The following is a 25414-nucleotide window of genomic DNA, read 5'->3' as shown; positions in this document are numbered from 1 at the left end:
TTAATTTTCCCATTGTTAAAGATTGTGTCCCAAAGTTCTGAATGAAATGCCGGCTAGGAATATTAGTAGACTTGTAGTTGTTTTTTTCTGGTATTAATGTATAGCTGATGGGCCACAATGTTATAAATCTACAGGATATTAAAGATACTATTTTTTAAATGGGGGAAATGTGCGTTTTCCAGTGATATTTTAAGTCTTGTATATCGTATTTTTATAATGAACCCTCTTTAAGTCCACTGCCTTTATTCCTATCAGTATCAACAGGAGATTGCCATACTTCAGGATAAACTGAGGGCTTCCAATAGGAAGCTGGAGGAATATGAGGTTCATTTAAAGAACCAAGAGGAGCAAGCACAAAAGATGATGCTGGAGTACCAAGCCAGGCTGGAGGAGGGTGAGGAACGGCTTCGTAGACAACAAGAAGACAAAGATGTGCAGATGAAAGGCATAATCAGCAGGTATGCAGCTAGACATCTGTTAGGAATTTTTTTTTATTACTGTAATGTAGCTTTGGAGCCATTGCATAATTGTGAATTTGATGTTAATGCTGACGTGGGAGAGCAATTACTGAAACATCTCTCCAAGCTGATACATCAGTTTAACAGTCATTTTTCCTTGGGATTCACATCTTGCTAGTTTCATATTAGGATAAAATATTTGATCTCCACAGAGGACATAATAAAAAAAATAAAACGGCTGAATCTAAATATTGCCTGTTGAATAGAGAAATTGGAAGTGTGAAGGACCATTCAGGCTGTGCAGATTGGTAGAATGTTGTATATTCTGTTCTCTTCAGGATAAATGGGGAACAAAAGTAGGCCCATTGTAGCTGTTGTTGATCTTCATCACAGCTTTGATGGAAGGATTTAAATGCTGACATAAGACACAGGAGCAGGATTAGGCCATTCGACCCATCGAGTCTGCTCTGCCACCCCATCATGACTGATTTATTAACCCTCTCAACCCCATTCTCCTGCCTTCCCCCCTTAAACTTTGACTGCTCTCTGTATGTGCACACCTTAGAGGGAACATTGTACCCAGAATCATTCCCATTAACCTCCTCCTGAGCCTTTACGGTGCCAGCACATCCATTTTTAGATAAGGGACCCAGTGCGGTCTGACCAATGCCCTATAAAGCCTTATCGTTTATACTTGTACATCAAAGGTGCCAAATTATGTCAATCATTTTAAGGGGCAGAATAAAATAGATTTTCCTTTTGGGTGTTAGTTGGTCTTCATTAGTCGTACCCACCACACAGCTGCTGTGGTTTTAAAAAGGGTGGGTAAATTCTGTGGGAGATCACCATAGGAGAGACAGAAGCTTGTATGTAATATCATAAAGGAGGGCTGTAAATTTAAAAGGATGTGACCACTTGAAGTGGAGCACATTTGCAGACAAAAATGGCATTAAGAGTTCTTGCAAGAGTATGTAATGTTTGAAAGGTTTCAATTTTTCTAAGTAAAGAGTTTGGAACATAACTGAGATGTCTTTGAGCATAACAAGAATGGAGGTAGGGACCTATCATGCAAAATTCCAACTCCACGTTTAGTACAGGGTAACCAAGTCCAATTCCAAAGACCATTCTCTTTACCCCCATAATTGTTTGCTGTGACATTGTGTTTTTGATGATGTTGACATCCAGGCCACTATTCAACAGTATTCTGAATTTGTCTTCTTTTAAGTAATATCCTGCTTCTTTATCATAATCCAGCAGAACAGCACCTGTGTTATACCGCCCTTGCTAAATTTCTGTTCATTCACTTTACCAGTTCATAATCTCTTTGCATTCTCTGCATCTTGCTCACAACTTGCTCATCTATTTTTAGTAAAATAGGTTACGATAAACTTACTCCCTTTATCTACGTCATTAACGCAGATTGTAAACAATTAAAGGCCTAAGTACTGATCCCTGTGGAACTCCTGTAACTACTGTTTGCTTCCCTTAAAATGGCCCATTTATCCCAACTGTTTGTCATCTGATCTAATAGGAAAGCTTTTAACCCCACGGGCTCTGGATTAGCACGCTGAAGGTACTCGTTGTTTATTGTGGCCCGCATTGGAAGTAGGAATTTATGAATTCATACTGAGGTGATTTGGATTTATTTGCAACACTGCCAGTGTTCACACAGGTTAAGCGTCCAAGTAGGCAGGTATACTGACTATGAAACAATTTCTAGCATGACTCCCCATTTGCAGAGGGGAAGGGGGAAATTATTTTTGTGCTCCTGTACTCAACAAAAGCCTCCTCCTACCATTAAAGCAATTATTTGTTTCTTAGTGATTGTTACAAAATGATAGAATGCCAAAGGACCTTGGCCTATCTAAAAATTGGATTGACTCACAATACAGTAGAACTCAGCAATAATCAGTATTTGTGTTTAACCTCAGGATTGACTGAGCTTTTAAGTCTGTCTGACCCTGCTGTTACTCCCGTCTTTTCTTTAAAGGTTAATGGCCGTGGAAGATGAACTGAAGAAAGACCATGCAGAGATGCAAGCTGCAGTAGACTCCAAGCAGAAGATCATTGAAGCCCAGGTAAGGATCTCCCTTCCTACGATGCAGGAAATTCAAGATTGTTTAATGTCACTTTCAGTACCCAAGCGTAAAGGAAAACAAAATACTTGTTACTTTGGATCCGATGAAGTTTGTGTGTTCCGTCCCATGTGCATGTGGGTTTCACCAGAGAGAAGGCAATTCTAGATTTATTGTTGTGCAATGATCCGGATTTGATCAGGGACCTCGAGGTAAAGGAGCCATTAGGAGGTAGTGACCATAATATGATAAGGTTTAATCTACAAATTGAGAGGGAGAAGGGAAAATCGGAAGTGTCAGTATTACAGTTGAACAAAGTGAACTATGGAGCTATGAGGGAGGAGCTGGCCAAAGTTCAATGGAACAATACCCTAGCAGGGATGACAGTGGAACAGCAATGGCAGGTATTTCTGGGAATAATGCAGAAGGCGCAGGATCAGTTCATTCCAGAGGAAGAAAGATCCTAAGGGGAGGTCGTGGCTGACAAGGGAAGTAAAGGACAGTATAAAGATAAAAGAGAAGAAGTATAACATAGCAAAGATGAATGGGAAGCCAGGGGTTTGGAAAACTTTTAAAGAGCAACAGAAGATAACTGAAAAGGTAATACGTGGAGAAAAAATGAGATACGAAGGTAAACTAGCCAAGAATATAAAGGAGGATAGTAAAAGCTTCTTTAGGTATGTGAAAAGGAAAAAAATAGTTAAGACCAAAATTGGGCCCTTGAAGACAGAAAAGGGTGAATTTGTTATGGGGAATAAGGAAATGGCAGATGAGTTGAACAGGTATTTTGGATCTGTCTTCACTAGGGAAGACGCAAACAATCTCCCAGATATAATAGTGGCCCGAGGACCAAGGGTAATGGATGAACGGAAAGAAATTCACATCAGACAGAAAATGGTGTTGGGTAATCTGATGGGACTGAAGGTTGATAAGTCCCCAGAACCTGATGGTCTGCATCCCAGAGTACTTAAGGAGGTGGCTTTAGAAATCGTGGTCGCATTGGTAATCATTTTCCAATGTTCTATAGATTCAGGATCAATTCCTGTGAATTGGAGGGTGGCTAATATTGTCCCACTTTTCAAGAAAGGAGGGAGAGAGAAAACAGGGAATTATAGACCGGTTAGCCTGACGTCAGTGGTGGGAAAGATGCTGGAGTCAATTATAAAAGATGAAATTACGACACATTTGGATGGCGGTAACAGGATATGTCCAAGTCAGCATGGATTTACGGGGGGGGGGGAATCGTGCTTGACTAATCTTCTGGAATTTTTTGAGGATGTAACTATGAAAATGGACAAGGGAGAGCCAGTGGATGTAGTGTACCTGGACTTTCAGAAAGCCTTTGATAAAGTCCCACATAGGAGATTAGTGGGCAAAATTAGGGCACATGGTATTGGAGGCAGAGTACTGACATGGATTGAAAATTGGCTGGCTGACAGAAAACAAAGAGTAGCGATTAACGGGTCCCTTTCGGAATGGCAGGCGATGACCAGTGGGGCACCGCAGGGTTCAGTGCTGGGACCGCAGCTGTTTACAATATATATTAATGATTTAGATGAGGGAATTGAAAGTAACATTAGCAAATTTGCTGATGACACAAAGCTGGGAGGCAGTGTGAAATGTGAGGAAGATGTTATGAGAATGCAGGGTGACTTGGACAGGCTGGGTGAGTGGGCGGATGCATGGCAGATGCAGTTTAATGTGGATAACTGTGAGGTTATCCACTTTGGTGGTAAGAACAGGAAGGCAGATTATTATCTAAATGGAGTCAAGTTAGGAAAAGGGAAGTACAACGAGATCTAGGTGTTCTTGTACATCAGTCACTGAAAGCAAGCATGCAAGTACAGCAGGCAGTGAAGAAAGCTAATGGCATGCTGGCCTTCATAACAAGGGGAATTGAGTATAGGAGCAAAGAGGTCCTTCTGCAGCTGTACAGGGCCCCGGTGAGACCACACCTGGAGTATTGTGTGCAGTTTTGGTCTTCAAATTTGAGGAAGGACATTCTTGCTATTGAGGGAGTGCAGTGTAGGTTCACAAGGTTAATTCCCGGGATGGCGGGACTGTCATATGTTGAAAGATTGGAGCGACTGGGCTTGTTTACTCTGGAATTTAGAAGGCTGAGAGGGGATCTTATTGAAACATATAAGATTATTAAGGGATTGGACATGCTGGAGGCAGGAAGCATGTTCCCGCTGATGAGTGAGTCCAGAACCAGAGGCTACGGTTTAAGAATAAGGGGTAGGCCATTTAGAATGGAGTTGAGGAAAAACTTTTTCACCCGGAAGGTGGATATGTGGAATGTTCTGCCCCAGAAGGCTGTAGAGGCCAAGTCTCTAGATGTTTTCAAGAAAGACATAGCTGAATCAAAGGTTATGGGGATAAGGCAGGAATGGGTACTGATTGTGGATGATCAGCCATGATCACAGTGAATGGCGGTGCTGGCTCAAAGGGCCGAGTGGTCTACTCCTGTACCTATTGTCTATTGTATATTGTCCTCCCGGTGCTCAGGTTTTCTCTTGCAGTACAAAGATGTGCCAGATATTCGGTCAATTGGTCAAAGTAAATTGTCCTGTGACTAGGCTAGGGTTAAATTGGTGAGTTGCTGGGCGACACAGCTTGAAAGCTCAGAAGATCCTGTTCTGTACTGTACCCTAAATAAGTAAAATGAAGAACACAATAGTAAAAAAATCACAAATATACTGTAAGTACATATGGTAAGTTTGTATATATAGATTGGTTGTATGTCCATAGTGACGCTAGGCACAGGAGTGTCTACATAAGATGACTCTGACAGGAGATGTAAGGTAGTGGTAGCAGAGGTTTGTGTGCGGTGGGTTAGCGTGTGGAGGTGTTGATCAGCCTTACTGCTTGCGGAAAGTAACTGTTCTTGAGTCTGCTGGTCCTGGCATAGATGCTACGTCGCTTCCTGCCTAACAGGAGTGGGGCAAACAGTCCACGAACATCCTTCGTGATGGTTCTGGCCTTTTCCTGGCACCTTTCTGTATATACTTCCGTGGTGGTGGGCTGGCTGGTGTCGGGGATGTGTTGAGCAGTTTTGACTTCCTGTCCGCCATGGTGCGGTTTCCGTACCGTGCAGTGATGCAGCTTGTTACGATGCTCTCTACTGCGTGTCCTTAGAATGATGTAAGTATAGATGCACATAGTCTAGCTCCCTTCAGCCTCTTCAAACAGGAGAAGCATTGTGTAGGCTGATTCTTGATTGTGTAGGATGTGTTCTCGGACCGTGAGAGGTTATGCAAGGTGTGTACTCCCAGGAGGCTTCTGCACAGTACTGCATTTGTCAATGTGAAGCCGAGGGTGAGTTTGTAAATGTGGTTGGTACAAAGGATATTGTGAATGGTGAGGGTGGAGCGCTACAGGAGGGGTATGGGACAGGTGGCAGAGAAGGAGTGCCAGAGATGGGGTTTGGCGTGGGTGCAGACACGCCCAGCACTGAGACACCAGGCAATGTCATTTAATTCCAAACAATTGGATTATTGATTACAGAATGTGTCTCTAGTGCTTCCTGTTCCCTTCCCTCTCCTTGCCCCCTTCCCACTTTCAGTCCACAACGGAGACCCACATCAAAATCAGGTTTATCATCACCCATATACATCATGAAATATGGATTTTTTTCCCATTAGCAATACAGTGCAATACATAAAATTACTACAGTACCGTGCAAATGTCTTATGCACCCTAGCTATAGATATCTGTGCCTAAGACTTTTGCCCAGTACTGTACATTCTTGGCAAATTTGGCAGCCAGTTAGATCTACATAGGAACAAATTAAAGTAAATAACCACCTAAGGTGTCCTTTTCTTAAGTAAGAGATGGTTTATCAACACAATGCCATCTTGTTCTTCTGACAGTGCATTCAATTATTTTACCATCTGAAGTGGTAAGCAGGACCTTGGTTTAATATTTTATTCAAAGGTGGACTTCCGATAATGCTGCATTCTCTCACCGTTACCCTGTGCCAACGGCCTCAAGTTTCATTGGATGGTACTTATGCCGACAGCTCATTGGATTATTGGCTGCGCACAATTAATCTTAAACTTTGCTTCTATTCCAGTGAAAAGCCCCATTGGATATCATACCCAGAATTTACAGAAATTCTTGTACTGAGTCAGCCTACTCTGATAACATTTAGCTCAAAGTAGCCCTCAATGCCTCACGGGCTCCCAGCACTTACCTGGGCTCTATTAAGAACACAATTTGAATGTCCTTTTCAATTTATTCTCTCCATTACTGTTCCAAGTCGATATTTTGTTATGCCCCACAACAACCTAAACCAATTGTGATGGGTCACATATAACTCAGTATAGCTTCGTAGTTCTGTCCACAGTATAAAGAAAACAGAAGTCATTTATTACCTTTGGGCTATAATACATGCCTAATAAAGTATACTGCAGGAGGAAATTATTTAAAGGGAAACTGAGCTGCAGGTGAAAGTATTCAGAATTAATGCTTTCATATTAATATTTCCTGAGCTGGAGGTGCATTCCATTGAAACTGTACCTTATTCGGGAAGACATTGAAACACTCCATAAACCTGGACATGTCTTGTCTCTGCGACCTTTAAATGTCGTGATAAATGAAGTTGTTATCTTCAGCTCAGTTACTTCATCCTCTGTTAGATTCCCTGATTTATTGATTTCGTGATTTCTTGCATGCACATACACAGTTACATTTAGTAGCTTCATGATCAGTTACATTTATTAATTTCACAATTTCTCATATACACACACACACACACTAGATCTTTTATCTTTTTTCTTCATATATTATGTATTGCATTGTACAGCTGCTGCTAAGTTAACAAATTTTACCGACACATGCCAGTAATAATAAACCTGATTCTATTCATTAATAGAAATATGTATTAGCCCTTTTTGTCACAAGTACATTGAAACATACAGTGAAATGCATCACTTGTATCAACAACCAACACAATCCAGGGATGTACCAGGGGCAGCCTGCAAGTACCACCACCATAGCATGCCCACAACTTACTAACCCCTCCTTGGACTGTGGGAGGAAACCGGAGCACCCAGAGGAAACCCATGTGGCCACAGGAAGAACGTACAAACTCCTTACAGACAGTAGTGGGAATTGAACCCCAGTTGCTGGCACTGTAAAGTGTTGTGCTCACACTACAGTACCATGCCGCCAGTATTTGCCATCTTCCAAAGCAGCCTCTGTACTTTTGCACAGATATAACCATATAACAATTACAGCACCAAAACAGGCCATCTCGGCCCTTCTAGTCCATGCTGAACTCTTACTCTCACCTAGTCCCACCGAGCTGCACTCAGCCCATAACCCTCCATTCCTTTCCTGTCCATATATCTATCCAATTTAACTTTAAACGACAACATCGAACCTGCCTCAACCACTTCTGCTGGAAGCTCGTTCCACACAGCCACCACTCTCTGAGTAAAGAAGTTCCCCCTCATGTTACCCCTAAACTTTTGCCCTTTAACTCTCAACTCATAGCCTCTTGTTTGAATCTCCCCCACTCTCAATGGAAAAAGCCTATCCACGTCAACTCTATCTATCCCCCTCATAATTTTAAATACCTCTATCAAGTCCCCCCTCAACCTTCTACGTTCCAAAGAATAAGGACCCAACTTGTTCAACCTTTCTCTGTAACTTTGGTGATGAAACCCAGGTAACATTCTAGTAAATCTTCTCTGTACTATCTCAATTTTGTTGACATCTTTCCTATAATTCAGTGACCAAAACTGTACACAATACTCCAAATTTGGCCTTACTAATGCCTTGTACAATTTCAACATTACATCCCAACTCCTATACTCAATGCTCTGATTGCACGTTGTTACTGCAATTGCATTCAGCTTCATCTCCTGCCAATCCTGACCCTAAAATTCCTGCATTTGTTCAGTCGGACAACATCACTTCTCCGCCATGTAATATACGATGAGTTACTCGGGTCATGAGAGGGAGGTGCTGGAAATGAGAGTGGCGGTGAGAAGAGGGCAACCTGAATGGTGGGGATCCCCGGTGATAGATGCTGCCTTCTTGAGAAGGCACCTTTTGGAGATGCTTCCAGTGCTGGGGATGGTTGTACCCATGATGGGCCAGGCTGTGTACATGAAATCGCTGTAGCCTCTTGCATCCCCCTGTGTTGGAACTGCGGTACCGCACCATGATGCAACCGGTCAGATGAATGACCTCAAGCTCTAAGCTCTGGACTTGAGCCACATTTGACATCACTGCCATCTGTCTGTGAGACGGTATTTCATAAGCTCAACTCAGGAGGTACAGGTGATCTTCTGGAGGAATTCAGCAGGTTGAGGCAGCATCATAGCGTAACGGTCAGCACAACACCATTACAGCTCACGGCTCAGAGTTCAATTCCAGTTTCCTCTGTAAGGAGTTTGTAACCCTGCCCATGGAATGTGTGGATTTCCTCCAGGTGTTCCAGTTTCCTCCAAGTTTCCAAAGAAATACTGGTTAATAGGTTAATTTGGTCTTTGTAAATTGTCCTGTGATTAGGTTAGGGTTAAATAGATGGTTTGCTGAGCCGGAAGAGTCTGTTTCACACTCGCTGTATCTCTAAATAAAAATAAAATAAAATCTGTTAAGTCAAAGGAATCATCGACAACATGATTACTGTTTTTCTTAATATGCATTAATAATTTGATATATTAAATATCTTTTCATATGCACCCTTTTCATATATGCAGGAGGTACAGGCAAGTCTAAAGTGGGAAGTGATAGTTTGGAATGTGAGTGTTACATTTTGGTAAGAACAGGAAACCATAACCAGAAGGCATAACCACGAGAGAGTTAAAAGAACAAATAGCCAGCGTATGCGTACGTAGTTTGCTGTAAGTAGCAGGACAGATTGAACAATTGGTTAAGAAGACGATGAATCTTAAGATTTATAAACGCACAGTAGTGTAGTGGTTAGTACAAAGCTTTACCGTGCAAGCTAACTGGGTTCAATTCCCGCCGCTGTCTGTAAGGAGTTTTTACATGCGGGTTTCCTCTGGGTACTCTGGTTTCCTACCACAGTCCAAAGACGTACCGGTTAGTAGGTTAATTGGTCATTGTAAATTAGCCTGTGATGAAGTTAGGATTAAATCGGAGATTGCTGGGCGGCGTAGTTCAAAGGGCTGGAAGGGCCTATTCTGCACTGTATCTCAATAAATAAATAAACAAACAAACAAAAGCAACACACACTCAATGCTGAAGGAACTCAGCAGGCCAGGCGGCAACTATGGAAAAGAGTACAGTGGATATTTCGGGTCAAGACCCTTCAGCAGGACTGGAGAGAAAAAGATGAGGAGTAGATCTTTCATTTTTTTTCCTCCAGTCCTGCTGAATGGTCTCTGCCCGGGTCGTCACTGTATGCTTTTCCATAGATGCAGCCTGACCTGCTGAGTTCCTCCAGCAGTTTGTGTATGTTGCTTGGATTTCCAGCATTTGCAGATTTTCTTTTGTTTGAAACAAACAGAAGCATGCAGGCAAGTCATGACGAACCTTTATAGAACGCTGGTTTGGCCACAACGGTGTTGGGCAGGAGAAATCTACTAAAAAGATTCCTGGGATGAGAACTAGGTTGCATAAATTGACTGGAGAAGCCTGGGGTTACTCTCCTTGGAATAGAGAAAGTTGCAGGAGGTTTTAATATTTAGAGATTAGTTAGGATGGGAGAGAAAGAAGTTGCCACTGGCAGAGCAGTCATGAATGCCAGGACGTACAGTTAAGAATATCGGCAATGGCACCAAAGTTAATAGGAGGAGGTTTCCTCCCACATTCCAAAGACATTCGGGTTAGTAAGCTAATTGATCACATGGGCTTGTCGAGCAGAAGAGCTTGTTACTGTGTGCTATCTCTAAATAAAGTACATGAAAACCTTTTGTACCGGAACGGTTCATCTAGACAGCACCGCCAGGGTGGTGAAGGAGGCAGGTTTAATTGTGTCATTCAAAGCAGCTGGCTAGCTGTCTGAACAACAATTACGTGTGCATCGTGGAGGAGAGAGCGTGGCACCAGCTGGAGTTCTCTTGCAAATCGCTGGTATAGACCCAGTGGACCAACTGGCCACAGTTCTGTGATGCTGTCATAAGCGGGGAGTATAAAAGCAATATTCGGAAGGATAAATGACGAGAGTGGAAGTATAAAGAGATTATTTATTTATTGAGATACAGTACAGAGTAGGCCCTTCTGATCCGTCGAACCACGCTGTCCAGCAACCCCCGATTTAACCCCAGCCTAATCACGGGACAGTTTACAATGACCAATTAACCTACCAACTAGTATGAGTTTGGACTGTGGGAGGAAACCCTCACAGTCATGGAGAAGAACATACAGACTCCCTCCACCTTCTTCCTCTGACCTCATCTTTCACCTCTTATTTTTTTTTCCAGTCCTGATGAAGGGTCTCGGCTCGAAATGTCGACTGTTTACTCTTTTCCATAGATGCTGCCTGACCTGCTGAGTTCCTCCAGCATTTTGTGTGCGTTGCTTGGATTTCCAGCATCTGCAGATTTTCTCTTGTTTTTCCTTGCAGACAGTGGCAGCATGTGTTTAAACATTCTACGGAGGATAAGGTTGACCTTAACTTTTGAGTTTTTTTTCTGAAAAAGACATTCCCTTTCATAATCAAAAATTGTGCTGCAATTCATACCTTTCCTATCCTCAGAGCATACTGTTAATGCTGTTTGCCTTTAAGCACACATATAAATGCACGACACAGATTAAATAATGTGTTTGTTACAGACCAGGTTTCAGAGCCCAGTGAATACCAGGCAGGCCTGACAGCAGCTCACTCATGGTCACATATTCCCCATTGTACTATTTGCCTTAGGCTGCCTCCATCTCTGTTTCTAGAAAATACACTGTGAGATTTACAACTCCCAACCCTTGCAGCTTTTTGGGGGTCCGTTGCTGAAAGCTCCACTTCTCAGCTTGTTGCTTTAAACTGCAGGGCCATTGGGACCCGGTGCTAGGCAACGGCACAGCGTATCCCAGAGCATGACCTTGGAAATGCTACAGACATTAACAATCTATTTTTTGAATCACTGTAAGACTGACTTTTTAACAGACAAGTGATCAGGAATAAGTTAGAGTTATAGAGCAGTACAGCTCAGAAACAGGCCTTTTGGGCCATCTAATCTGTGCTGAATATATGCAGCGTCAACATTAGGATGTATGTTCAGAGGATAGAAAAGGTGGGAGTTGCAATGTCTTTTTACTCTTCTTAGTCCAATTGACCTGCACCTGGACCATAGCCCTCCATAACCTTCCTATCCATATACTTATCCAAATTTCTCTTAAATTTTGAAATCAAGTCCACAGCCAACACTTCTGATGGCAGTTCATTCCACACTTTCACCCTCAACCTGTGACCTCTAGATCTAGACCCACCCAGCCTCAGTGGATGAAGCCTGCTTGCATTTACCCTATCTATACTCTCATAATTTTATATACCTCCATCAAATCTCCGCTAAAATTCTTAGAGAAACCTTCCCCTGAAATCTTTTTTCTTGGCGTGTGCCTGCGTGCGTGCGAGTCTGTGCGTGTGCGTCTGCGTGTCTGTGAATGTGCGTCTGTGCGTGCGCGTGTCCATGATGATGTCTTTTTCATGGCTTTTACAAGGCGCGAAGCGAGAGAGAGACTGTGTGACACACCACTCCTCACACAGACATTTTCGCAGTATTTTTCCCTTTTCTTTTACGAGGTAGAGTTGCGATCTCAACACTCACCGGCACAGATGGAAAGCGTACTCGGGAGCAGACCCGACTGGTTTCGAACCCAGGAACAACCACTCCTGGGTCCGGCGCCGATGTCATTGTGCCACCAGCTGGCCCTCTTCCCCTGAAATTTTAAGTGTATTTTTAAGAAAGAGATCAGGTTTATAAAATATTAATACTTTGGTGGTTGAAAAGACTGTAACTAATATAACAAACACAAGAGATTCTGCAGATGCTGGAAATACAAAGTAGCACATACATACAAAATGCTGGAGAAACTCAGCAGGTCAGGCAGCATCTATGGAGAGGAATAAACAGTCGATGTTTCGGGCTGAGACCCTCCTTCAGAACTGGAAAGGAAGTGGGAAGAAACCAGAATAAGAAGATGGGGGAGGGGGGGAGAGGAAAGAATGCAAGCTGGAAGGGGATAGGTGAGATTGGGCGAAGGGGTAGGTGAGCGAGGGAAGGTGATAGGTGAGATTGGGTGAAGGAGTAGGTGAGGGAGGGAAGTTGATAGGTGAGATTGGGTAACGGGGTAGGTGAGGGAGGGGAGGTGATAGGTGAGATTGGGTGAAGGAGGAGGTGAAGGGGGGAGGTGATAGGTGAGATTGTGTGAAGGGGTAGGTGAGGAAGTTGATAGGTGAGATTGGGTGACGGGGTAGGTGAGGGAGGGGAGGTGATAGGTGAGATTGGGTAAAGGAGTAGGTAGGGGAGGGGAGGTAAAAGGTGAGATTGGGTGAAGAGGTAGGTGAGGGAGGGGAGGTGGAAGGTGAGATCAGGTGAAAGAGTAGGTGAGGGGGAGGTGATAGGTGAGATTGAGTGAAGGAGTAGGTGAGGGAGGAGAGGTGATAGGTGAGATTGGGTGAAGGGGTAGGTGAGGGAGGGGATGTGATAGGTGAGATTGGGTGAAGGAGTAGGTGAGGGAGGGGAGATGATAGGTGAGATTGGGTGAAGGAGTAGGTGAAGGAGGGGAGGTGATAGGTGAGATTGGGTGAAGGAGTAGGTGAGGGAGGGGAGGTGATAGGTGAGATTGGGTGAAGGGGTAGGTAGGGGAGGTGATAGGTAGAAAAGGTAAAAGCTGGAAATGGATGAATCTTTTTCAGTTTTAGGAATCTAAAAAGGGGAGTGTGGCTGTTGGAGAAAGGGAGGGAGGAGGGGCACCCGAGGGCATTGATAAGCAGATGAAGAGAAGGGGCAAGAGGGAAACCAGAATGGGGAATGGAAAAGGAGGGGGAGATTACCGGAAGTTGGAGAAGTGGAAGTTCGTGCTTCAGACTGGAAGCTACAGTATCCACTCATTGAGGTTATTTACCAGGAGCACTGCCTACGCAGGGCCCTTAGCGTTGTCACTGATCATCCTATCCGTCCAGCAATCTTTTTGATCCCCCTATCCTCCCTCAGACAGGAGGTACTGCAGCATTAAGACAAGAAACGTTAGGATGGGAAACAGCTTCTTTACCCATGCCATAAGACCACTGAGTTCCCTGCCACCACCCAGGTCTCATCACACATGAAGTGCCAGTACTCTTGTACTGTTCAGTTCTGAACTTGTGTCATAAATGCACCTTATTATTTGTTAATTTACTGGTGGTACATGTTGTCTATGTGAGTTATATGTACTGTGTTGTACATCTTGGTCTGGAGGAACGTGGTTTTGTTTGGCTGTATATATGTGTGTGGTTGAATGATAGCAAACTGAACTTGAACTAATATGGTTGTACTGGTATTGTTTCCAACAGGAGAAACGAATTGTTTCCCTGGATGCTGCTAATGCTCGTTTGATGAGTGCCCTGACACAGCTGAAGGAGAGATACAGCATGCAGAGTCGAAATGGGATTTCCCCTACTAATCCCACCAAGCTGCAGATCACAGAAAATGGGGAATTCAGGAACAGCAGCAACTGCTGATGTGCCGAGCTAAGTGACAGGAGTTACCTTGTACCATGAGTAATCTCAACACAGGGCATGCTAAAGCACTGCCGTTAGCTACAGTAACAGAGAAAACCTGCATCCAGATATCTTGTGATTATATTAGTGTTTGTATAAAAGTTTCTTTAAGGTGGCCACATGGTGTCAAAAAGAAGCATGTTGTTACAGCAGAAGTAGTGAGCCTTAGAAAGTCTTCAGGCAAATATCTTGCACTGGAATACCATAGAGTTCATGTAAGGTAAACTCAGGTGCTTAATCTGAGTGTGCAGTGAGTTTTTGAAATAGTTGCAACCAAAAAGCAATTCTTAGAATATTTTTTCCAGTACAACGTCTATCTGATGACCCTTGAGCCACTCGTTTATAAGTACTTGCACGTCGACTTGACGTGGCCCGTTGAAGTCATCATTCCACGTAAATGCCTCTGTAGAAATGGGAAGTCTTTCGTTATTGCTTTATTCCCATCAAAATTGAGTATGCAGACACAAGTGTAGACCAGTTTTATAGAATAAAGTGATTAACCCCCCCCCATTGTTATTTCTAAACTAATTGATGCTGAACACTTTCTGATTTTGACTGGTTTGTGCTGTTTCTATCCCTGTTGGACAGGTAGGAGGAAGAGTATCTGTCCATTGATAGTGACAGTTTGCCAGCAATGCCTCCAATGCACTTTTACCATGCACATAACGGTGTCTTCTGGGAAACAGTTCTCCTACTTTGAAACTTTTTATAAGAAAATGCTTTTCTTAACAGCTGATGGCAGTGTGAAGATTCCTATACAGTCTTTGCTCTGGATTATACCACTCTGACATCTAAACAAGCAAAACCATCTTCTGTTTTAGGGAATAATGCTCTAAAGACTTCTAACCACAACATTAAAAATTACTAAAGTGAAGATTCCCATAAAGTCTTTCCTCTGGATTATACCACTCTGACATCCGGCCAAGTACAACCATCTTGTGTTTTTGAGAATAATGCTTTAAGGACTTTTAACCACTACACTATAATTACTAATGTGAGATGGGAGAATGCGGATTGCACTGGAAGTTATCCACTGAGAAAAATAGTTTATGGAAAGATCCATTGACTCCTAATCGGAAGCAAGAGAAAAGCATGGCTGTAAATCATAGTGATAGAAAAAGAAGCAGGTAGAGAGCTTGTGTTCAATGCATCTACCTGAATCACCATCTAATGGAAATGTTTAGTCTGTGTTTATCATCTCGGTTCAGTGGGACTCTTGAAGCTGATATCCTTTCCATACATGCACCATTGTTTTAAAACAAATTGATGGTTTGGTACATTTACCCCCCCCCCCCACGCCCCCCAATATCCTGCTGCTCCCATACAAACATGGAATTGGCCACTGCTGCTTCAAAAGATCTGATTTAAAACAAAAGATACACATACTGTACTGTACTAACAGTTCTGCTGAATTTATACCTATATGTGTTTGTGCAGGTATTTTTAAAAGAAACACGAACAATCAAGTTACTTTCCAATTTTACTTTAACTGTGCAAGTCAGTTTCTGCATCTGTGCTGTGTTAAAGCGCTCTCTATGTATCCGGTGTAAACTGTATATAGTTAACATCTGTTTCTGGTACTGCTTGTCTCAAAGTCACTACGAAGTGACTGCATCTTTAACTGCTGTTTATGTTGTTTAAAATGTCTGATTAAAAAAAAAAGCCAATGGTGGCAAATTAAAACCACTTTATATACAGTAGGCAAACAAAATCACTGTGTGATTGCAATCTGTGATTCTGTAGTTCTTCAGGCCATTTGTTATATTTACTGACTTTTCAGATTTGCAGCATCTTAAGTTGCATTTGTATTTAGCAACACTGACATATGACAAGTATCATGACTGCACCAGTGATTTGGTAAAGCGACTCTGTTGTTTCCCAAAAGAAACAAACTGGCTTTCAGTACGGATTTGGGCACCGCTATGGAATGCAAGCAGTCACAGAAGCCGTGACAGCACATCCTGCTGTAGAAGGCATTAGCAAAACTAAGATGTGAAGTAAACAGAGAATGTTTTAAGTGCAGTGCCAAACCTGTCTATACCTGCCTAATATCCACTAGCATTACAGTTTGCAAATAAGCCTTAAAAGGTTTTTTTAAATTACTTTGTAGATTTGTACTTTTTATTGCAGTTCAAAATGTTTTAATATTTTGTTTTTTTATTAAAACTGCATGTAAAATATTGTGTGGATCCATAAGAAGCAGTGTTTACAGTTTGAATTAAATTGCACATGGTTATTTTTATTTCTTTTAAAAACTGTGAAAGTCTTTTAACGTAAACAATTTCTCAATGTTAAAGCCATTCCATTGTTTCTTTTCTTTCAGTTTATGGCAGGGCAGCGAAAACCAAGATCCACACCCCTAGTAAGACTGCACGGTGAGCTGGCAGTTCTGGGGTCTGTTATTTTGTATATCTCAATGCAGTCATTGCTACTGGCATTAACTCCAGTGTTGCATGTAGCTAAAAGCATTTTCTGCATTAATACTAGTTTTTCCTTGTATAGCTGAGACTACCTTTAGAAGTTAGAGCAGGAGGCTGCTGAGGATTTATTAATACATTCGCAGAGTCCCAGCATGTATAGTTGTCTGCAGGGAGCTTCCACACAAAATCAAAAAACATTTATTTGAATGTATTTAAGAAGCTTAGTGAATTAGTTTTCGAACTGTATATGGCTCAGTATTTCCCGACTATGAACACCATCTATAAAGCAAGTTGTTTCAGTATTTTAATGCTTTGCTCAAATTGAAAAGATAAACAATTAAAGCCCAGGATTTAATTCTTCCAAGAGCGATAGAGTTTTCCTCCTCTAGAAGCTTGAGGGATTTCAGTGGGAACTGAGACAGCTCCTGAGAGACTATAGCCTATTTGTTTCAGGTCGAAACTATTCTAAAAAGGTGTCTCCCCAAGCAGAGAACTGTGCCAAAGATTGTGCATCTTGATATTGTGAGAGTATGTTTCCATAGGCAATGTATGGTCCGAAGTGTGCGCAAGTTATTGACAGTCTTAAACAACCCAAGGGCAGCCCAGGATTTTATTGGAATAGAATGCTGAGCACACAATATTGGAATGGGAAAATATACACATGAAGAGCTTGTTATTTTAAAAAAAGTTCTTTTCTTGCTTTAGTATTTAAAGCTAAAGGTTCTGTGACATTGTTTTGACATTTATTTTGAGGATCTAAATTAAACATGCGATTGTACTATCATTGGATGTGTGGCATATGGTCTCATTTGCCACAAACAAGCCAGGAATTTTGCTCTGTGCTCAGTATTCTGTGTGATAGGACATGCCTCCAAGTAACTGGTGCTCGCTGATACTTGTCCCTGGAAAACTGTTGTACGTTTTATATCCTTACACTTTTGTAAGTATGTTTAAAGTATTTGCTGGATTCACTTCAGCTTACTTAACCTGTAATAATGTACAGAAAAGTTGTTTGTGTTAAAATATGTGGCTGTGCAATTTATGTACATTTGCAACTAGACTTATTAAAGTTTTATTTAGCTATTTTAACCAATCTGTGTAACGTCATTATTAAATCAGACATGGAACATTGTTATTACAGGCACACTTAATCAGAGAACCATAGTGTGATAAATTAGTTGTGGTTTTTAGTTTGCAGAATTGGGAAGCTAGTAACACATCACATGAACGTAGTCAAGCTGTGAGGATGGGCTGCTGTAAAGAACATAAAATTCAGTGCAGAAAAGTGAGAATGTTTTGCTGTGGTAAAAGATAGCAGATTTTATTTAAAAACCTGAAAAATATAGGAGTATGAGTTGGTCATCAAAGACATTCCAAAATGCAAAACTTGCCACTTCTTCTATGAGATGATTCTGACACAAGAGAGCAACCTCTATCATCAAAGACCCACATCATTCAGGCCATGCTGTCTTCTCACTTCTAGCATCAGGAAAGAGGCGCCAGGAGCCTTAGGCCTCATGCCATCAGGTTCAGGAACAATTATTAGCCTTCAGCCTTCAGCCATCAGGCTTCTGAATCACTGTAGCCATTTCTGCTTGGGAAAAAGGTGCTGGTATCGACTGGGTTGCTGCTGCTTACCATTGTATCTACCTCTATCGAGTCACCTCTCATCTTCCTTCACTCCAAAGAGAAATGCCCTACCTTGCTGAACCTTTCCTTACAAGATATGTTCTCTAATCTAGGCAGAATCCTGGTAAATCTCTGCACTTTCTCTAAAGCTTCCTGGAATGAGGTGACCAGAGCTGAACACATGAAACATATGAAGTCCAGTATATGGGTCCTCAGGTTAAGGATACAGGGTAGACCACTTGGATCTTAAATGAGGAGAAACCCCTCATCAAGGAGTCATGAAGCCGAGGAATTCCACAGGGTGCTGTCCACTCAATCTGTGTCTCATCATCTGGTACTCCTCTATCAAGTCACCTCTCATCTTCCTTTACTCCAAAGAGAAAAGCCCTAGCTCATTTAATCTCGTATTATTTTAATGTGGATTCCCAATTTGGCACAATCAACCTGCCCCTCATACTTTAATGAGATCCTTTGGAACCTGCAGTTTTTGATTGAACTATATCACTTTTGAATTTAGCCATAAATTCTATCCTATTTTTATTAACTTTTCCTTAAAACAAAAATATTGATCTACTCATTCTCAGTGCATGAGATCAGGGGTTCCTGATAATGAATGCTACTTTACTGTGACAGCATTATGCACATCTATGTGAAACACAGTCACAGGAAAGCAGCATTCATCATAAGGAACCCCACCACCCAAGTCATGCTCTCTTCTCGCTGCTACCATCCAGAAGGTGGTACAAGAGCCTTAGGACTCACGCCACCAGGTTTAGGAATAGTTATTACCTCTCAACTATCATGCTCTTGAACCAAAAGGGGATAACTTCACTTGCCCCACCATTGAAATGATCCCACAACCAATGGACTCACTTTCAAGGATTCTTCATCTTACATTTTCAATAATTATTGCTTATTTATGTATTATTATTTTTTTTTTGTTTGTATTTGCACAGTTCATTGTCTTCTGCGCTTTGCTTGAATGCCAAGTTGGTCCGATCTTTCACTGATTCTGTTATGGGTATTCTTCTATAGATATATTGAGTATGCCCACAAGAAAATGAATCTCAGGGGTTGTTTATGATGATATATATGTACTTTGATGATAAGTTTACAAATTCACTTTGAATTTAAGATCTAAAGGTCTTTTCCCCAATTGGTACATCACTGCTTCTCTGGAAACACATCTCATCTACATTCCCAGAGTTTTTCTGCATCTTAAAATAAACTTCACTGTGATTACTGCTTTACCCATTACCTGGGCCTCTAATCTCCTTAGTTATACCCTGCCCCTGCCCCTCATCACTCCCCGTTGGGTGCCTGTAAAAATGATGTGCCCTCACTCCTCCCTGACTTTTCTGCACCCCAACTGATTCCAGTTTTACACCACACTTCAAGGTAAGATTGTTCCTAATTATTGACGTCTCTTATTAACAATGACCTCTTGGGTATTCTTCCTAAATGCCTTGGGCTATTTAGTTCCCAGTTTTGGTCCTCTTCAGTCATATTTCTGTATGGCAATCAAGTCAAACCCATTTATAAATACTTGCTCAGTGTAAATTTATTATCAAAGTGCTATCCTGAGATTCATTTTCTTATGGACATTCATGAGTTACAGTAGATGATGGGTTCCCAATTTTTTTTATGCCATGGACCTTTGCAATTTACCAAGGAGTCCATGGACCCCAAGTTGGGAACCCCTGCAATAGATGCAAAGAAACACAATGGAATCAATGAAAAACTACTCACAAGCAAAGACAGACACAAAATCAATGTGCAAAGGAAGACAAACTATGCTGATACAAAATAAAACGAACAGATAATAAAATAATAAAAACATGCGTTGTAATGTCCTTGAAGTGAGTTTATAGGGGTTGTGGAATCCAGTTCAGTATTGAAGTGAGTGAAGTTATTCATGCTGGTTCAGGAGCCTGATAATTAGGACCCAAGGCTCCTGTATCTCCTTTCTGATGACAGCAGTGAAAAGACACCATGGTCTGGATGGTGGGTATCAGAATGGCGCTGGTGATACATGGTGACGTTTTGTGGGCAGCTCACAAACCTTCTAGATATACTTCTTCTGAACTATAAGATATAGGAGCAGACTTAGATGATTTGGCCCATCGAGCCTGCTCCACCATTTCATCATGGCTGAATCATGTTTCCTCCTGCTTTCCCCTCCCCCCACCCACCGTATCCCTTCATGCCCTGACCATTCAACAATCTATCAACCTCTGCCTTAAATATACATAAAGACCTGGCCCCCACAGCTGCCAATGGCAATGAATTCCACAGATCCACCTCTCTCTAGCTAAAGAAGTTTCTTCTCATCTTTGTTCTAAAAGGATGCCTCTCTATTCTGAGACTGTATCCTCTGGTCTTAAAACACTCCCACCATAGGAAACATCCTCACCACAACCTCTCTATCAAAGCCTTTTACCACTCAGTAGGTTTCAGTTAGTTCACCCCTTGTTCTTCTGATCCAGTGAGTACAGATAAAGAGCCATCAAATGCTCTTCATATGACAAACCGTTTAATCCTGGAATAATTTTTGTGAACCTCTTTTGAATCCTCTCCAGTTTCAGTACATCCTTTCTAAGATAAGGAGCCCAAAACTGCTAGCAATACTCCAAGTGAGGCCTCACCAGTGCTTTATCAAGTCTCAACATTACACCCTTGCTTTTATATTCTAGTCCTCTTGAAATGAATGCTAACATCACATTTGCCTTCCTCACCACAGACTCAACTTGCAAATTAACCTTTAGATAATCCTCCACAATGACTCCCAAATCCCTTTGCACCTCAGATTTTTGTATTTTTTCTCCATTTAGAAAATAGTCAACCCTTTCATTTCTACTACCAAAGAGCGTGACCATACACTTCCCAACACTGCATTCCACCTGCCACTTCTTTGCCCATTCTCCTAATCTGCCTTTCTGTAGCCTCTCTACCTCCTCAAAACTACCTGCCCCTCCACCTACCTTTGTATCATCTGCAAACTATGCAACAAAGCTATCAATTCCATCATCCAAACCATTGACATATAATGTAAAAAGAATCGGATCCAACACAGACCCCTGTGGAACACCACTAGTCACCGGCTGCCAGCCAGAAAAGGCTCCCTTTATTCCCACTCTTTACCTCCTGCCAATCAGCCACTGCTTTATTCATGCAAGAATTTTTCCTGTAATACTGTGGGCTCATAGCTACTGCTGCCTCATGTGGCTCCTTTTCAAAGGCCTTCTGAAAAGCCAAATTCACAACGTCAACCAATTCTCCTTTGTCTATCTTGCTTGTTATTTTTTCAAAGAATTTCAATGATATGTCAGGCAAGATTTTCTCTTGAGGAAGCCATACTGACTATGGCCTATTTTATCCTGTCCCTCCAAGTACCCTGAAACCACATCCTTAACAATTGGCTCCAACATCTTCCCAACCACTGAGGTCAGACTAACTGGTCTATAATAAATAAACTAATAAATATTTGTGCTGTTAATTCCTGCACCTTTTTGCATTGCTGCATCCGTTTAGGTATAATGCTTTCAAATTTGGTCTTCTATTTTTCTATACTTTGACCATATTTTCAGCTTGTCCTTCTTTCATTGCGTATTTATCTTGCATATTGCACTTAAGAGTTTCTAATTTCAGCTTTTAACCTCTCAGTTTCTCATGCCCCTAACCAGCTGGTTTAAACCCTTGCAAAAAATACCAGTAAGTAGTCCACATTTAAATGGGTTGCAATGATAAAGGTTTGGTGTTTGGACAAAGCTTTGATGCTGACAGGTAAACAAAAGGTTTGGATCTGACCGAACACAAGAGTTTCTGCAAGTGCTGGAAAAATTCAGAGCAACACACACAACATGCTGGAGGAACTCAGCAGATCAGGCAGCATCTATGGAGGGAAATGAACAGTCGACATTTCGAGCTGAGACCCCTAAAACGCCGACTGTCTTTTTCCGCTCTGTAGATGCTGCCTGACCTGCTGAGCTCCACCAGCATGTTGTGTGTGTGCTCTGGATCTGACAGAGTTTAAAGTCAGGGAGTGGCATTGACCCTTTGTGCACTTACTCGGGCTCTAGTCTAATTCACGTTATCCCATTCAAAAAAAAATGCATTGAAGGCTTTGATGAGGGAAGCTTATGAATAGACTGAAATCACCTCGTATTTTCCCTCAGTGTCAAATTGGCCCATTGAGTGTGTCCAGCCCATGGAGTAATCCAATTATCCATAACAAACATTACATTTCAATTTGTTTATGTTCACTTGTGTTTATCCTTGTCCTGTACTATGCTGCTGCTGCTGCTGCAAAGATCTAATTTTCATGGAATCGTCATCATGCCCATTTATGCCTATGACACCAATGAACTTCTTCCACTAATTTCCCTAAATTAAATAGCACCTTTCATGAACAGAGGAATTCCCAGAGCATCCGTTATCTCAATGTAATTTACCCTCAAGAAATCTTTATAATGATTAGATGTTAATTGACAGTTAACACTTTGCCCTTCTTTGGAAAAATACCTCAGCAAACGTAATGTGAACCTGTGAGAGCAAATGGGGCTGTGCTTTGATACCTCAATTGAAATTCAGATCCTCTAACTACCTTCTCTAGATTGTTGTGGATCTTGAACTCATGACTTGACTGAAAGCACGGAGACCAACATCTGGAGCTGCTGGCAGATCATCAACTCGGTGAAAGATGCTCTTTGGTCGGCCCGAAACTTGATGATCTACCAGCACATGGAGATGTCCGTGGGAGAATGCTGTCAACTGGCACATTCTCGGCTGCAGGACTATGTGCTGAGGGTCGCTCTGAAACCTGGTGCAGCCACCGCAAGGGCCCGGTGGGGAAGGACCATGGTTTAGGGTTCTTCTCCTGCGAGAGTGGGAGGGGTCGGGTGGCGGGGAGTATACCCCTCAACAATGGTGTGGGAAAGTGAACCAACGGATTGCCACATGGATGGACAAAAGTATGGATATCTAGAGTCCATAAGGGAAATGTATGTAAAGGAATGAGAGTCATTGAATGGTTTATTGTATATAATTTTATTTTTGAATAAAGTATATTTTGAAATTTAAAAAATAACTTGACTGAAAGCAGACAGAAGAGAGGCAGTAGATGCTGGAAATTGGACTTATCTACTTACTGCATTTACACCACTGGTGGTTAGAGCAGTAATGAAGGTCTTCCATCTGGCGGTGTCCAGGGCTTCCTTCATCATATCACTAGCTTGGTTTTTTACTACTGTCAGTCATGCAAGTCTCGGGTAGGGACTCAGGAATAGCATCACCCTCAGGTGTAGACAAATTCTTCAGTGCTGTTTCTGTAAGAGTTTTGTTTTACCAGTTAGGGTTGTTAGCCCAGAGGACCAGTGGACCACTCTTAGCCTATCCTCTACCCTTTGACCTGTTTGGCATGAGTGACTCTACCAAGAGCCGAAAATTAAAGCCCTGACTCCAGCCAGCATAGCTGTCCAGGTCATTGAGGCACACAAGCCTCCAAATCACGACAATCTTGTGGTCTTCTTGGAGGTGGATATCTGGAGCTACACAAAATGCTGGAGAGCTCAACGAGTCGGGCAGTATCTATGGAAGACGGTGATTGGGTGTTGACTGTCCATTTCCCTCCACGGATTCTGACTGACCTGCTAGAGTTCCTTCAGCACTGTGTGTGTGCACGCGCACACCTGACGTAAGGCAAGTGTTCCCAACAGTACCTCAACTGACAAGGTGGGAAAGATTAGATGGTGTGACTAAGATATTTGAAATTTTAAGGATGGTAAATGTAGAGAGATTTATTTTCCAGTGACTGAGGAGTAGGTAACTGAAAAGCTCAGACTAAGGTGAATTGACAACAGAAGCAAGAACATGAGGGAATGCTTACATGGAAATTATTGGGATGGTCACTTTGAAAAGAGAATTGGAGAAATGGAAGAAAATGTTCAGGAATGTGGAGAAAGGAGTCAAGTAGGGTAAAGAGAAAGGGCTGAAGATCAAGGGACATCTGCACTGTCTAGAATTATTCTCCTATACTTGAGTGCCTGTTTATATTTGATTTTAAAATATTCTGTCAATATGTCTAATTGTAATTATCTTGGTATATCTCTGCAATGTGCATTTAAAATGCTGAGTTCATAATTTCTCAAGCAACTAAGAGGAATCTTTTCTCCCTTCAGTCCTCTCACACACAAAACAGTGATTACTTGGCATGCTCAGAGAAATGTCCTTACCTCAAGGTTAATTGCTTTTCTGTTCCTCTTCAACCCTATCTATCTACTCCTCTCCTGTCTAGAAAGATACCTTGTCAAATAATTTTGCAGCCCAGCTCTTTGTTTGACAGGATACCCAAGGGAGATTTAGTCAAACATTATACTCAATTTGAACAGGCAGTCCTAGATGTTGATGGTTGAGGCTCATTGACCTCAAAACCAAAGGTACTGAAAAATGCCTGAAAATGATTTCATTTTCTTGTCAGCACTTGTTTGAATGAAGATTAATTCAAGATGTTTCAACCAATTTTAGAGGCTGGAGTGCTATTCAAAATGTCAGGTTTGCTACTTACCTAGGACTAATATTATACTTAAGCAGTGTTGTGTGTTCAGTGCTGTGTGTAATGTTTTCTTGGAGGTTGTGCATGTAACGCAGGGACATACATTGTGGAAGGATCATAATACCGTAAGACATGGGAGCAGAATTAGGCCATTCAGCCCATCGAGTTTGTTCCACCATTTCCTAATGGTTGATTTATCATCCCTCTCAACCACATTCTTCTGCCTCTTCCCCATAACCTTTGACACCCTTACTAATTAAGAACCTATAACTCTCTGCTTTAAATATACCCAACACCTTGGGTATACATAATATCTGTGGCAATGAATTCCACAGATTCTCCATCTTCTGGTGAAAGAAATCTCACCTCGTCTCTGTTCTATAGGGATATCCTTCTATTCTGAGGTTGTGTCCTCTGGTCCTAGACTATTCCACTATCGGAAATGTCCTCTTCATATCCACTCAATCTAGGCCTTTCAGTATTCGATAGGTTTCATTGAGATGCTCCATTCTTCTAAACTCCAGCAAATACAGATCCAGGGCCATCAAAAGCTCGTTGTATGTTAACCCTGTCAATTCTTGAATGATTCTCACAAACCTCCTCTGGAC

The 25414-nt window shown here is 41.9% G+C and overlaps 1 protein-coding gene across 6 annotated transcripts in view; it reads left to right on the top strand.

Annotated features, from left to right (window-relative positions):
* Positions 1-17710, top strand: part of LOC140186135 (disabled homolog 2-interacting protein-like) — a 606748-nt gene extending 589038 nt beyond the window's left edge. For all 6 annotated transcript variants that reach the window (XM_072240039.1, XM_072240040.1, XM_072240038.1 and 3 more), the window contains 3 exons: positions 256-458; positions 2449-2536; positions 14001-17710. In XM_072240039.1, the coding sequence (XP_072096140.1) occupies positions 256-458; positions 2449-2536; positions 14001-14168 (459 nt within the window). In that variant the 3' untranslated portion in view covers positions 14169-17710. The remainder of the gene's footprint in view (positions 1-255; positions 459-2448; positions 2537-14000) is intronic.
* The last annotated feature ends 7704 nt before the right edge of the window (positions 17711-25414 follow it).

Source organism: Mobula birostris, chromosome 22 (genome assembly GCF_030028105.1).
Source record: "Mobula birostris isolate sMobBir1 chromosome 22, sMobBir1.hap1, whole genome shotgun sequence".
Taxonomy (NCBI): domain Eukaryota; kingdom Metazoa; phylum Chordata; class Chondrichthyes; order Myliobatiformes; family Myliobatidae; genus Mobula; species Mobula birostris.
Note: the sequence above shows the minus strand (reverse complement) of the source record. Positions and strands in the feature narration are given on the sequence as shown.